Source organism: Tribolium madens, unplaced genomic scaffold, assembly GCF_015345945.1.
Source record: "Tribolium madens isolate multiple individuals breed KSU strain unplaced genomic scaffold, Tmad_KSU_1.1 Scaffold_19;HRSCAF=116;Tcas5.2_LG9, whole genome shotgun sequence".
Lineage (NCBI taxonomy): Eukaryota > Metazoa > Arthropoda > Insecta > Coleoptera > Tenebrionidae > Tribolium > Tribolium madens.
Window position 1 is genome coordinate 10,718,170 of NW_025400983.1, and position 16,550 is coordinate 10,734,719.

The window sequence follows — 16,550 nt, forward strand, 5'->3', positions numbered from 1 at the left end:
CCACCGAAGCCAATTAATTGGCTTAGAACGGCGCAGTACACACGTAGTGTTATTAATTACTATCGAAGTATGTTAACGGGTCAAGCAGTGAGAGTTGCCACATTCCCCAGATTATCTAGGCGTTCTAGCGCGCACTCTATCCAGTTAATAATAATCGGTTTGTTTAGCTCGCAGCAGCAGCAGCACATTTAATTGATTCTAACGGCAACCTCTCCATTTTTCGCCTCGGCGAAACGCCAATTTCGTTATCATTCGATAATTACACGGCACAATGCCGCTACCGCCGCCGCCGACGTCGATTTCCAGGTAATAATCCTGAGGGGGTCGTCTAGACGGCGAGAGGAGTGCACTAACCAGGACACAAGGTCGTGGAACTGGGAAAGTGAAATCCTCGCCGACGCATAAAAAGTGTATCGACGGGCCCTGCGCCGCGATAGATGCAACCGACCATAGGATCTGGCCGCCGCCGACACCGCCTCCAACCAGAGACTGGTTTTCGGCGGCGGGATCGATACCACCAGACACAACATACGCACACCCGCCACCCTTAGAACATCTACAGAGGATGGGGAGAGTGGCGGCTCCTGCATTATTACACGTAGGGATGGGTGTACGCAGATATCGACTTTGCGACGATAAAAAATGCACGAGAGAAAGCCAACTAAAAGAATTTTTGCGTTTTCGACGAAAAATGCCTCGACTGAAATTGACAGAGTGTCGAAAGAGGCTCAGACAAGCAATTCTGTAGATATTTTTTAAAGAAAATATGTTTATTAGCATACCTGTATACCCAACGAAATAAATATCTATGACTAGAGCTATTTACATTTGCTATTAACACTTTACTTTTACTTTAACAATTAATAACAGTTATTTAGGCAAGTTGAACTAAAATACCGTTTCAAACTCGGCAAAAATGTTCCTTTGAAATTGAAAAAATAATTTATCAATCGTAGAATTTTCAACTCAAGCTTTGGGAGGAAATGTGTAATAGCATTTCTCATTTTTGCTGTCATTTAACAATGTTATGGGTAAACCAGGATGCAATTACTTCATAAAATTTAAAAAAAAAACAATATTAAATTTTCTCTGATTTCACCAAATTGGACTCTTTTTCTGGTGTATTCTCAGATCAGGTTGTGATGGCCGGGATGGTTAATGCATTGTTTCTTCCAACACAATCGTGTATTTTACTATGATCATCAAGAAGTAATCAAATTTTACTTGGATTAAATAAAATTGACATTAAATGTCACAGCAGTGACAGCTATGTCATTCGTAGTGGATTGTTTCCAAGGTAATGATACGCTCAAAATTCATACTTTTTGATTTTGCAGCGCGGTGTAGAGTTTTGTTTAAACCGAAATAACTCGAGAACGGTACATTTTAGCGATATTAACAAGAGTACTTTTTTATGAAAAAATGATGGGGCTTTTGATTTTTGGCATCAAAAATATCTGTTAATAGGCTGAAAAAAGGAGTTATGACCCAAAAACTGGAAGGGTCCCATTGTCACCGGAAATCGTTAGCTTTTACAAGACTTCCGTTTACACCATATCAAAGAGTGTCTTTTTGTCCCTTAACATGCAAAGTTTCATAATAATCGGATAAACGATAACTAAAATATTTCCAAAAAATCATTTTCCATARCGAGTTAGGTCAGCAAATACTGTGCTCTCTATTCTCATTTGTAGAGGGGTATTCGTGGTTAAAATTATGCCACACATTTTTGAAACACGCGATATAGTAGTAGCAATACGTATAATAATAATAATAGTAATTATTATAATAATTATACCTACATAAGTATCTGTAGGTATAAAACCTTCTGGACGAAAAAGAAAATAAACCTTTATTCACTACATACTAAATATTCTACACTAGAAATAATCTCACTAAAATTGTTTAGAAATGTTATTTCCTAATTTTAAAATATGCTATAATATTAATATAATAAGCAAAAAAATTAAAACATAAATTTGACTAAGGGCCAGTTTCATAGTGAAATTTAAAGGAGCTTTAAATTAAATGTCGCTTAGAATGTTCTGATTACTACGGACTAAAAATTTCTAAACCAACATTAATTTAAAGTCCCTTTAATTCGATTATGAAACTGGCCCTAAGTATTAAGTAGGTACATGTATTAAATGTGATTTTAGGTTAGTATTTGCAACACAGGGTGTTTCAGAACTCGCGCTTCATAGAAAAATGCCAAGTAAGATAAAATATTAAAAACATGGTAAAAATGTTAAAAAAATTTATTTATAAAAATTTCGAAATTATTAGGATTAAATTTTGCACATTGGCCCTATTTATTTTGTTGTAAAAATAATTTTTCATGTTTCTTGCTGCAGGCTATTATAGAAGAAGAAACAAAGAAGCTGTTTCCTAAACTGTAACTATGTTTAACGTTATTTGTGGCAAAGTTTTTGTAGGTACCTTTACTAAACAAATTTTTTTGACAGATATAGTATCTCATTTTGACATTTTTTTCTGGGGTGCGAGTTCTGAAACAACCCTGTATTTTAAATTTCAAAGCAAAATTAACTGTTTTTTTTTCATTAAAATCTCTTTTATTTGTTAACTACATAGTTAAAAAAGTCCATAAATGAAATGCCGTTTCCTAATAATTAATAAGTAAGATTTAATTACTCTTCTTACGAGTAAACAATTACGGATGTAGCAGAAGATGTAAAACTCAAAAATACAAAACGTTACGAAAAAGATGKTGTTTCAAAACATCAATAAAGTTTAAAAAATGTTACTTCAGCAAATTCATAAAAACATTTTTACCATCAATCCAAATATTGCTGCCTTGATTAATAAAAACTAAGGTCAAACTAAATAACGCCAACATAACAACCGCAACGAAAATGACGATGTAATTTTCCAAATTGAGGATCCATTTTTGTTAAATGAAACTTCACAATGGCAACACGAAAATTGCTTTATCCCGCCAACAAACAAGACTAGATCTTTTAAAAGTTTCAACAGAAAATAAAACTCGACCATGCTGGACAGTTAGCAACTTTTTAATTATCTGTGACGAAAACAAAATTCAAACACATGCCCCAGATTTTATATTTGTTGTGGAACGTGTTTATGAAAGCAAGTTTTAGTAAATTAACTATTGGCAATCATACAGATAAAAGTTGTTCGTTTATGTCTAGACACACCTCAACGCATTTCCTTTAGCCTTTAGTCAATAAAACCTCCAGGGATTGTCTATTTTGAATGAGCACATACATGCCAATCAAAAAGAAATTTGGAAAATCAATTTAAAATTAGATAACGTCATTTTAAATATTTGATGGCGAAATTCTTAGTATCATTAATGAAATCACCTTTTTGAGTCGTAATTAAAATTTCATAGCAAAACTGTTTCCATATCAACATGCAAGAGTGCACATTTTCCACTTCGTCGACTAAACTCTGTTATTGCACAACTCTATTTTCGTGTATCTCAAGTTTTCGAGACAATATTGCCAATATCACACTACCGATAATAGCTTTCAGCAGAAAAAAAACCGCCCCGAAGTGGTGTAATTTCATCCCATGTTCTATTCTTCAGTTACACCACGATCCATTTAATGATAGTGCTTTTGTCTTGGTGGAAGACTTTATCAACCCCGCCCCTACCTCGTATATAGGTCGTAGCCTTCAACAGGGTTCAGAGGTCACGCCGAGCTGATTCAGCTGCACCCAGTAGAAAGGGTGAGAGGGATCCGGTACAAAGCGTCGGCGACTCGATCGATATTGCGACGCTCTGTGAATGGGGTGGCATTCTCAACGACCTCAACACTACACAAGAAATCGCGAATTCCCAGTTTCGAAATGACGAAAATCGGAAAGGGGAGTCGGAAATGACAAGGGGGAAAAACACTCCCCACGGAATTTATGCTGGGACCTCGAATGACCTCGTTTTGCCTGATGTTTTCGCAGGTTTATTAATAGGTTTAGTGCTGGAAGTAGGACGGCTAGGTATACGCATATTAAGCAAGAATCGCAAATCTAGTTTCTTGAATTGATCCAAAAATGAGAGAACACAACAAAATATCTATATGCTCCGATAAAGTGAGACGCGAGAACACATGACTTAAAAAACCTTTTTTCCCCATTAACTATGTATTACTATTCCATAGATCAGGAGAGTAATTTCTTTACAATATCGATTTATTTAAAAACTCCAAGTTTTTGTCATAGATTAGACAACATTTTTTAAGTTTGGGAAACGCTGTCAAATACAGAGAGATGCATATTTGTGACTTCAATTTAATGCAAGAYCTTTAATACAAACTAGTTGTGTACACCAAGTTTCAAAAACAGGAGTAATTTCGTTAATGTGTCCTTTCTGTAAGTGTTTCCATCCGCCGCGTTCAAAACTCAAAGAAATCGTTTCGAACAAAAGAGAAACAGCATCGTCGCGCAGCTATATAAAGAGGAGAAACAGTTTTGGCGTCGCGACGGCGCGTTGCAATAAGAATATTCAGGTCAGAGACTGCAACGAGGGGGTGGTTGTTAAGTTTGTGGAGGTGGGGTGTCTGGTAGAATCGATCAAGATCGGTGTGTGGCATAGATTAAAAATGTATGGGAATTGGTGCTGAGGTTACGAGGCTGCGACGCATGTCAGTTCTGTTGCAATTGCATCCCTGCTGCACCGATAACCTCGACGCCAAGGGCGCGTTAAATGGGTCATCCCGATTCCCGAGTGAGATTATTAACTGTACGGGACAAAGAGAGATGGAAATCTCTGGAAAAATAGGTGTGTACGATGATAAAATTGAGAAACTCTCGCTTTCTGATCGTTATTGACCCGCTTTGTGGCGCCGCTTTTCGGGCTGTTCCAGGGGTGGTGAACGTGGCGTAGGAGTGTGCATACGAATCCACGTTTCCYCCGATTTCCTGCTATTGTAGTGAAGCAGTCAACAACATCGTAAATTATTCTTTTGTGACAAGTTTTATTTCATTATGTCAGTGTTATTGACAATAAACGTTCTACTCAATGAAAATGCAGATTTACAAACTTTCAGATTTATAGCAACTGTAGGTGTGCAATGGTCAAAAAGAAGGGTTTACAACCAGTCATGACCTATGCCAAGCCGTGTGAGGTCATCCGTCTCATTTCGCATTTGTGCGGCTTCCATATGAACACTCCTACAATTACCAAACATGCCTCCATTACGTCATAATTGAGTCAGTGGGCCAAATTTTGACCACCATATGGAACACTGAACACTATCATAAGGCATCAGGGTGCCACCATAAGGGTATGAGAATTACCCCGACGTACTGATGCATCGCATGTGCACGCACGACTAATTGGCTGGTTTTTGTTCTATTTCTAGACGGGTCGTCTCCATCATAACATGCCGTCCTTGTCCGTTTTTAACTTTCATTAACACTAATTACGATGGCCGACTTGTATTCTTCGTCGAGGTTAAATTAATAAATTACAAAGACGTTTTTACGCTGCTGTAAGTTAAAGCAGTTATAAGCCACGCGATGCAAAACATTAAAAGAATTGTGCAAATATAAAAATGAGTTTCTTTGGCTTTTAAACTTTATTACGTTGGAGGGCACCCTCCAAACATTAAGAAACAAAAAATTCATTATGACAAAAGATGAAAGCGTATTTTTAATTTTAACTTAATGAGACGAGAAGACTTGAATTACATTAATGAAATCGCGAATAAATATAATGATGAAGAAGTCCCACTTTACAGTCTTGAAGTAAACATATAAAACTCAAACAAAAAYAACTTTCAGGTTTGTTAGATGTATCGATGGAACGTTGGTCTATCGTAGAGAAACTTTCAAACTGTACAACACTTGCAAATAACAATTRGTGTTTCGCGTGTGGATAGCATATCAGATYAAACAGAAACACACTGGATCGACTTGGAATAAATAATAACTATCAAAGTCAAAATCAAAAAAAGGTCTTAGTTTAAAAAAATGGTTGGTAGAACTGAAAAAAGCCGCAAAAAGTATTTTTTGAAAAACTACCCAAAACGCAGTAAAAACTTCAATGAAAACTTTCTGTAGAAAGACTTATTCGCTTCCCAAGATAACCATCCTGTTACTACATTATTTTTTAAAATTGGGGAAATATCCATTTTATAAGATTGTGACCACATTTATAAAATAACTTATTCAAAATTCCGTTTTCTTTGTAAAAAAAAATGATTCTTGAAATCCGTCACACTTTTTAAGTAGTTTATTTCTCATAATTTTCCTAAGAACAATAGGTAATTTTTGTAAACTATTTAGCCTGCAAAGTTATAATYACTGATTTWAAAAAAAAGACAAAAAGCAAGCGCCTTTTGACCAAACAACAATACTTATTCTTTTATAAATAAGAAATATTCCGAATCAAATTTCTCCCTTTCCACAGCCCGACGCTCCCATCCAAACCGCTTTTAATTTAATTCCGAAACTCAATCGACATTCCTGCTCTCCCACGCCCAAAAAACCAAGAAAAACACCTTTGAAATAACACCGATTCTATACAAAATTTCGTCTTGCTTTAAAAACATTCCGTATGTGTATATTGGAAGTAATGGAAGTCACTCAACATCAATTTCTAATCGCGGCCATGCAAGTGTATTCGAAATTGTTTGTTTAAAGAGGGGTCTTTGATGAAACACCAGACTCGACTGCTGTTCCGTGGCAATGATTAAGGGGGCGAGACCGGCTAGACGCGGTGTTTTTTGAACGCAGTAGCAACAGCAGCCACTTTACTAAATGAAGATGGCCTTGGCTCTAAACCGGCGATGCAGTTATGCATTTGACGCGGCCGCTGCATAGGTCAAAGATTCCCCGCCATTACCAAGAACGTCCGACTTAAAATATGGCGATAATTTTACCATTGGCAACTCGTATAAGTACATATTTCAAGCGAAATGGGCGGGCCAACGCGGAGAAACGCTCCTTCTTTTTATGCAAAGACCGTTTGCTGCACTTTGGATTCCTCAATAAAGAACTTCAACTGATTTACAAATAATATTACAAGAAATAAATAAATAAAGAGAAAAAGAAGAAAAGATTTCTTATTGAACTGGAAAGAGGCTTCAAGTGTCTTTTTTTATCAGAAATATTAAACCTTAACATTGGTACGACTAGCAGATTGATTCGTGGTAAAAAGAATAAGTTAGCAGTCCTAATTTTTTTATTTATTATAAAAAAAAATGTAGGTATTTAAACTTAAACAAAAAAGCGATTAAAACATATTACAGACGAAAACCCAAAAAGAAAGATAAATTCAAAACTCCTAACTGCGAAGAGTTTTTGGATAGGAGAAGGTTATCATCTTATAAAGTCCTATGGAAAATAGTTTTTCCTATTCAARTGGAATGAGGTCTAGGTTTGTCATGTTGGTTTGTTTTTTGGAGAATAATTCCTGAGCTATTGGTGGATGCCCATTACAAGTGCTTTCAAAGAATCAAAATTTTAAAAACATGACAAAATCTAAAATTTGAATATCGGTCCAAATGACAATTTAAAGATCTTACTTGCGTCTAGAAATGACAGACCTATCTTATCAAATACCAAACGGTTTTGTGTTTGAGACCAAGAAGTTCACCACGACGTTCCGAAAAAAAATAATTAGCGTCCAGCAAAATCCAATAAACATTTTTTCTTATTGGCTCGGATTGAGGTCTAGGTTCGTCCTGTTGATGTTGGTTTGAATTGTTACTTACAATCCCGGGTGTCGCATCGAACATCATCATGGGTGTATAAACAACCGATTCATTCATTTAAGTAATCCGATGCACATCCAACGCGACATACAAACACAAACACACTCGTAGATAAATAACATCAATTGAGACCGACGACATAAAAACACAACCATAAATATGTCGTGCAATTACCGACAACATAGACTGGATGTAGTTGGTGTTTCAATTGCATCGACTGTGTTACGCACGCACTCACATGAGACTCTGCTTTTGGTTGCCTCCATGCCCGAATAGATATGCCCTCGAAAGCATGTATGCATATGGTCTCAAGGACACCAAGCCTAGGCGCGTCCTCTGAAGATAAATAAGGCTCTAATTGGCCCAATCCTCGAAGGACAGGGCAATTGCCTTTATGAATGGTGCAAATGAGGGAAATTTGGCGAAATATGCGCTTTTGGTCTAGCGTTCGCGCCAGCCTATATTTATTTGTAGACGTTATCCATGTGTAAATGTATTTTGCAGCCAGACTGAAGTAAACACGACTATGCAGGGCAATGCATCAATCCAAGGTTAGTGTAAATAAACGAGGCCTGCACTGTGCCATGKGTTATCTTTGTTTAATGCATGAGTTTTATTGGGAACTATGGCTCTCCTCCGGATACATATTTATTAGTAGGTCGGAGAGAATGACTCCCGGATTATACACCGGAAAAATACACCAAATTTAGACGTCTACGATGCGAAATCGGCAAATTCGGCGAAAATAGATAGCACAAATAAATTCAAAGTCAAAAAATAGTAAATGTTTGCTTTTTAATTTATTTTTATTTAGCTTGGCACTGATTCACTTGAACAATTTTTGACCCATTTTAATTATGACAATATTTATCAGATGTAATCTACAAGGAGATAGCAAAAGTCAATTTATTTTGCTGTAATTAGAGTGCTGAAAAGTTAACACAAAAATTTCTTCAACAACTGCTTTTCTAGAGCAAATGTTGAACAATTCTACTTGAACCATTATAATTTATTTAAATTTTATAACAAATGTGAATACAAAAAGTTAAAAAACACGATAATTGAACAGAGAAAATTAGTTTCTTTTCAGCAATCGTTACTATTTTTCAAAAATAGATCGCAAATTTTTTTTGCTAATGTTTCAATTAAAAACAATTTAAAATTGTAGTTCTCGAAAAAAAGAGGCTTGAGGCGTCAAAATGAAACATGATGCAAGGCATGTTTTAGCTAGGTAAACTAACACCCTAATTATAGAAAAATGCAACCATTGTGTAGATTTTTAAAACGTGATAAAATCATTAAAATTATCAAAAATAAAAATTCAATTACTTTATTTATTTTTAATAAATTTAATGTTTAAAAAAAACAATGCATTGTTAGAAAAACGATAGAAAAACCTTCCACTTGGTTTCATCTTCCCACAATAAAAATGTTCTTGTTATTATTATTTATTATTAAATGTATATTTATTATTACAACATCCACATTTTTTTCATATGATAATTAATTTTCCAATTATGTTCAATGCATTTTTTGACCGAGAATTACTCGTGGTGTTTTCAACAAGTATTTTATAAACTTTCAATTTTTTGAAAATAATTGAGCCTCTGACATGTTAGATACAAAGTAGAATCAACTAAAATAAAACTATCAGAAAAAACGAAAGACTACTAATTAACAGACAATAGGAATAATTCCAAATTCTTAGGCAAACCATAAAGTTTTATAGAGCTATTAAAGACAAAAACCTATTAATTAGGAGAAAATTGACTGATATAAAGTTAAAAATGTATCTTAAAGATTGATTAACCCTTGATAGAGAATGAATTTGATCAAAACTGAAACACTTTGTATCCCCTGAGATATTCCGAGAAAACAACTTTACCTAATACCTACACAAGTTAATTTTGTCCTTGCGCTAAAAATAACAAAAGCTCAAATAACTTGTTTTCAAAATATTTACCCTTTCCTATACTTATCACCAACACAATGRTATTAATATTACACATGATATTAAAGAAACACATCTTTCACTTTCATTATTCTAAATTACTACACCAACAAAATGTCAAATTTATTAACTCGGATGAATATAATCATTTAAAGCCCTGATAATCCTCAAACACCACCATCAAGTAAGCTGTGTTTGTTAATAAACGCACCAAATATCATCAATTAACGTCCCAACGAATAAAAAATTATCCCTTCAACATGAATGCCTTTATCTTGAATAAATGATRTTAATTAAGTGTGTTTTTCAGTCTAATTTACAAAATTTCAGGTCTTTTGATGTTTATCGATTCGCAAAACGTAAATAATCGTACTATCAAAATTGTTAATTTATTGTTGACACTTTGCGTCGGTGTTCCACCACACCCAAGTTTATGGCCCTACTATCAATGGTAACCGAGTTACTGTTGACATTTGTCAATCAAGAAAAGTCAAATTTTTCCAGAAATGAACAAAATCGAGAAACTCATAGGGAAATTATTTACGAAAATTGCTGAAATTGAACGAGTTAAAAAGTTTCTAGTCAAGTATAAACCCGAACGACCCATGAAATTTCCTTATACATTCTCTGCGAAAATTGCACAGTTTCCGTTTAGGTATTTGTATGAAAATAACAGATTTATCAGATATTATCCACATGCTGTTGTCTTATCGATCCCTATTTTCTATTATTTTCATCGCTTGGGTAAGTTTCTGAGTTCATTCAGTGTGGACAACTTGATAAAAAAACTTCCATTTCAGCAAACTCGCCAGCGAATAAACAAAAATGGGCCGAAATCCGTCGTAAAGAACGAGAAAAGGTTCACTATCACTAAATATCTTCCATTTTCTCATTATATTAGCACAGTAATAATAATGAAATAAAGTGGAAGGTAAACAAGTTTTTCCCTCCCCAAAACTATATAAATTTTGTTACTTCTGGAACTATAAAAGCCTGCTTCATAATAAAATAGATCAACAATTCTGAAGAGGGCCAGCACAAAGACAACATTGTAGATTCATTGAAAACGTCGAGCAAACACACAGAAGCACTTAACACGATTTGCCTCTTACAAAGCTTCTAAAATAAAACTTTTTCCCTCCAACTCGTGATTATTTATTTCGCAGGAAGGATCCAGCGGATATATTAGACTTACGTTTATATTTCGAAACAAAATGTTGCAAGATGCGCGTGTTTATACATAGGGGGAGACACTCCGGATGCATTCTCACCGATAAGATACGAGGGAGTCGTTTGTGATAAAGTGCAGACGACGAAAATGTGGACGTCAAAAACGGAAAAGTCGTGATGTGATAGGGTTTCGTTTTCGAACACAAACAGCGGAATTTTTTTTGTTAGCGACGTAAAATTTGCACGTAAGGTCAAACAACTCGAGAATGAAGAATGCAATGTTGTGCGATGCTGACTTGTCAATTACTTGAACTGAAACTCGGACGATTGATGAGAAGACATAAGAAAGCCTCATTATCATATAATATGATTTACATGTAACATAAATTGGAAAACATTGATGGATSGTTGCAGTACTTCCCGCAAGGCGGACGAGTACAGCTGCGATCGCAAAAAATTAGAACCTTGCAATATTAGGATTTTTTCACGTATTTGCTTTAAAATTTCGGTCTCCGAGACAAGAATTTGACACTTGAGAGCCAAAAAACTCAAAAATCAAGTTTTATCCGCTAGCATCGACAAATCATCAAATCATCAAATTATGAAGGTATTTTCATAAAACATTAAATTCTTGATTCTACAAGTTTGGTATAGAAAACTTGGTCCAATCTGTATACCTAAGCAGTTCTCCAGGAGCTCTCAAATTAAATGCTTAGTATACAAGTGTACACTTTTATTAAAACAATCAATAACATAAAAAATGACGGATATCTTTGGTTTTTGAAAAATTCAAAACAGTTTATTACTAAGCATAAAGTCTGTTTTTTCTTTAAATGTAAATTACCAAGTCAAACTTTTGGTGAAAAAATTGGTAGCATCTCCATCGCCACAAACTTTGTTTGCTTTTTGTTTTAGTCCCTAGAAATTTTGTTAAAAAATTATGATTATGTTGTCAAAATTTTCACTTTTATGAATCTTGTGTGCTTGTTTGCTTTTTGTAAGCCTTTATAATCGAATACCTGAGGACAGACATCACTACCTAATGTCCAAAGACAGAATTCAGTGCTAATAATATTGATAGAACCATACTGTAAGTACAATGTTGTGGACAAAAATGAGCTTACTACAAAAACTTAAATAAAAAAGGGTGTCTATACAAAAAAAAAATGCAAAAGATACAACAAGGTTTATGAAGATCTGCATTAAAATTTGAGTAATTTATTGAAATGAGCTCAATGTTGATGCATTTTCTAAATTCTAAATTGTTACTTTTTCAACTCGTCCTTCAAAAACGGTGCAACCAGACCTAACTAGTTTAACTGCGTCCTTTCTTTTTGATGTTTATATTGTATTCTCATCAATTTCTTACTAAAAATTAGAGAACGTTAGCAAACCTGCATTACAAATTGCTTCTAAAATTTTAGCGGTGGTCTTTTTCTGATTTCTGCTTGCACACTTTTCGTCTTCAAATTTACAAAAATTGTTTGCGGTACCCAATTTGTCTCCGTTTTCGTGTTTTCATTTCTAAATTTTTTGGTGTTTCGTCTCTATATTTTCTTACACGATTTTTTTGCTGACGTTTAATGACATTTTTTTTTTAATTAAATCAAAAACTCAAACTGCCAACTTCCTTTATTAAAATTACCATGAATGAATTTGTTAGGGGTGCCAACCTTCAAACTGTTTTGCATCCCCATTACAAAAAAAAAAAAAAACAACAGACTTTACTTCTTTTTGCTCTTTGTCAGAGTTCAACTGTCATAAAACAAAAGCATTTCAAAGCCCTTTGTCGGTGTTTTTTTTACCAAAGAGACAGAAACTAAGAAACAATATTCTTTTTGGGAAAGAAAGATCAATTTTCTCATACTAATAAAATTTTGTATGTACATACAAAGGTTTTCCCTTGGCATTTTAGATAGGAAATAAATAAAATACCTACAGCTATACAGCGTGCGCCAGAACTCGCGCCCCAGAGAAAATTTTCAAGTAAGGTAATATACCAGGAACATGAAAAAAATGTTTAAAAAATTTTATCTGTCAAAAAATTTTGACATTTAGTTTTTGACATTTGACATTTTTTTATATCTATTTAATGATACTGATGATCTCGTATATGTTTTTTTTTACAATTATTTAGTAACGGGACAAAAATTTTGCCAATAAAAGCCTCAAATAACATTGAACAGAGTTACAATTTAGGATACAGCTTCCTTGTTTCCTCTTTTAATAGCCTATAGCAAAAAAACTTGGAAAATTATTTTTCCAACAGAAATAAATAGAGTCAAAGTGCAAACTTTAAAGCCTCATAACTTCGAAATTTTTATAGATAAAATTTTTTTAACATTTTTTCCATGTTCCTGGTATCTTACCTTATATGGCATTTTTCTCTGGGGCGCGAGTTCTGGCGCACCCTGTATGTATAGTGGAGAGTTCGGGTGAAGAAACAACAGAAAAAAGTTTGTAAAAAAAGTTCTGATCAAATAAGAAAGACATTGCTGGTAGTCACTTTTGACATTTTTACACAAAATTTATTATTATTTCAATTGATATTTCAGCCAAATTTGACATTTGGTCACAAAAGTTTTTCTGATTGGATTTTCAAAATTTTAAATTTGAGCTAATTGCAACACTGAAAATAGGTCATGTGAACAGATATTTTGAAAAGGAAGAATTGGTTGCATATCAAAAAACGATTTTCCTTCCTGCATGGCCATTTTATCAATTCTACCTCAAAATCGCCCTCTCTAATTGCAACCATCTGTACGTCGATTTCTTTTTCGGCATATCGGCAGCGCAGCGTCCAAACCACAAAGGAATATGTGGGTTAGCCGTATAAATAAATCAGAGCGTCGGGACGCTTGGTTTTTTTCAGTGTGGAGCACGCTTTCCAGATTTAGACGGACCTCCCAACTGCCCACCCATAATTTACGCCACAGTTGGCGCTCTGCGAACGTTTTGTTTACGCCGGAATGATTAACAGACGGAGTCGAATGACAGTGCGGCATAGTCCCGACCTACGCCAACAACTGCGAAGATGAGCGATATAAAAATAGTAATGCTTTCGATTGAACGAAGGAGGAGACCCTCAAGAGGGTCGATGGAACCCTAGAGAGAAACGTTTCACTGGCAGGACGCCCGAGACTGAATGCGACCGAGCTATTTATAAATTAGCTGCACTTTATACATTCCAGATGCATGCCATAATGAGGTTACAAGGACCGGTCTTGACTTTGTCGATTTTACGAGACGAAATCAAAGTCTGAGAGACGACTTTTAGAACCATAAATGGAAACCTTTGAAAAAACGCGACGTCACTATGCGTAAAAGGATTTGGTAGAAAGGCTTCTTCTTAAAGACATGTCTATTATACTCGAATCCTCTAAATTATTAAAATTTTCTGTTTCCATTAAAACCCGATATTAACATACGAAACGGTTCGTTACTTACAAGGATACCCCTCCACATCGATCGCTTCATTATTGCCCTTTGTTCCTTCAAACTGGAGCAAAGTCATATCCTGAAACGCTTCAACCAAAATAAATAAATAAACACGATTATGTCGCATGTTTTCAATCGCATCGCGATGCAATTATTGGCGCATGCAAGCAAAAACGATTTATTTTTAGCAACTTCCAGGCCAGTGCACCATCTGTGTCGTTTAACTTGAACTTGCCGATAAATATTGTATTTAACACGAATCATAAATAAATATAAGAGATGTTTAATTTGTTTTTAACCGATCGAACCCTTGAATCAAGCCAGACGTGTGTAAATAAGCAAGAGATAAGAGGACGACAGAGTGGAGTTACATTTCCTGGCGAAATTTTTAATTAGATCCGTTTATTATGTTAGTAGTGGTATGGGCTGGTCTTATTTCCTCCGACTTATCAGCTTGTTTATTGTAATGTGGGTTATCGCGCTGACCTGTCCTAATAAACATCAAATAACAACTCTATTTTTGTTCTCCGGCTAAAACGAAATCGGCCGATAACACCAACTTACTTCCCACGTTCATCTTCCACAAAGTGGGATTTTTTCAGAACACCTGACAGACACAAACACCGCGATGTTCATAACTATCTTTTTTTTTTATTAAAAAAATGCCTCACAAGAAAAAAATAAGTTACAGAAGAAATGCCTTTAGAAGTATATAGCCTTATTTTCTTGTACTCTGCAGCTATAGTCAGGGAGAAAAAGTCGCTTTACTGCACCGTTTATAAATTCGAAATGGGAAAAACGTAAAGTTCGATAGTTTATTTTTACCAAGCGACGTTATTGACCCCGAAATCGTGGCATAAACTAGTTAAATTTGCCGACACGAAGCGATCGCTATTGAAATGGAAATTGATTGGCCTAGAAGACGGACGAACTATTTTACTTATTGAATCTGTTTCCTGCGGTGCGTGGGTCGAATAGAACCTCAGCAGGTGACTTGTGCAGGAATCCACCACCCACTCTTTGGCGTATGACCAAATCGATCGGATCAATCCCCCCGTTAAAACAACATTACTTGTTCTCGAATGATTTGCGTCACTTTTTTAATGATGCTGTCGGATTAGATGTCGCCATGCTGTTATTAATGCGCAATATTAAATCATTTTCTTTCATCAAAAAAAAAAAAAACGTCGCTTCCAACTCAATTACAATTTCCATCGGCCTATTCGACAAAAATTAATTTTCGTTTAATTAAAAACAATTGTTGCAGAGTGAAAAAAATGCCTTGACACGACCAAATAAACGATATCAAAAGGATATCTCGGTGAAGACCACCCTCGGTGTTAGCCGAGCGAAACAATTAATTGCGCGAAGGCTTCAAGAATGAATCTAATTAAAAGAGYGGTGACATTTGAGAAAGTTATTGAGGGTTCAAGGACTAAAGGGTGAGACTTTTCATGGGGTAATAATAAGGTTACGATGATGTGTATAGGTATACACGGACGTTAAAAATACCAACAATAACGAAAACCATTGATCCACCCACGGGACACCCAAAATAAAGTTATCGGGCGGGAAAAAAATAGGCGACCTGATTCGGCACACGGCATGTGAATTGCTTTAAATGGAAGATATAACAAAAATACCTATCTAAAAAATAGGTTCTTCTTTTACTTATAATACTTCCTTAATTTTCTTCCAGCAACTGTACAGCCTTGATACAAAGCACAACAAAATTAATTTACAATGAGTGGCAAAATTGAAACTATTTTGTTTTGACAAAAATGTTCAAACAGGTCAATTTTCTTTTTAAAAAACACAAAGTTTCAGCTTGATTTAAAACTGTATGTTTGTTTTTATTGATATTATTTCACTTTTTGGATGATTTTGTTTTTGAAAACTTTATGTAATATTTAATATTTTGGTGTTATCATTTCGACAATTAAAGATCTGTCAAAACGGCTCCAAAAATTAGGTTTCCATTTTAAAAAAATGTTGATGACGTCATTACTAATGAAACCAAAAAGTGTAAAATCTTAAATCAAGTTGAAAACTGTGTATTTTTTAAAGAAATTTGACCTGTTCAAACATTTTTTGCCAAAACAAAATATTTTCAGTTTTACAAAGGAACTCCCATAATAAGTCGAATATCAAGGAACGCAAAAAAAACTTCGAGTTACAGACTTCAAAATATGTATAATTTGCCGTCACAGGACTCGCATTTTTATTCGAGTTATTTTTTCCTCAATTTTAAACACCTTTTGAAGCTTGTCTGTTTTAGCCATTTGAATTTA

At 34.8% G+C, this 16,550-nt stretch overlaps 2 protein-coding genes across 4 annotated transcripts in view; one reads left to right on the forward strand and one right to left on the reverse strand.

Moving 5' to 3' along the window:
• The window catches only part of LOC123015633 (ecdysone receptor), a 66,777-nt gene that overhangs the window by 29,418 nt on the left and 20,809 nt on the right, over window positions 1-16,550 (reverse strand). The window contains exon 1 of one of the 3 annotated variants that reach the window (XM_044415485.1): window positions 7,701-7,891. The exons of the other annotated variants lie outside the window; for them this stretch is intronic. The gene's annotated coding sequence lies outside the window, so the exon portion shown is untranslated. Of the gene's footprint in view, window positions 1-7,700; window positions 7,892-16,550 lie in introns of those variants that run through there. 3 annotated transcript variants of the gene reach the window in all.
• Window positions 10,132-10,783, forward strand: LOC123015634. Its single transcript, XM_044415490.1, has 2 exons — window positions 10,132-10,395; window positions 10,452-10,783. The coding sequence occupies exons 1-2, from the start codon at window positions 10,158-10,160 to the stop codon at window positions 10,523-10,525; spliced, it is 312 nt and encodes a 103-aa protein (XP_044271425.1). The 5' UTR covers window positions 10,132-10,157; the 3' UTR covers window positions 10,526-10,783.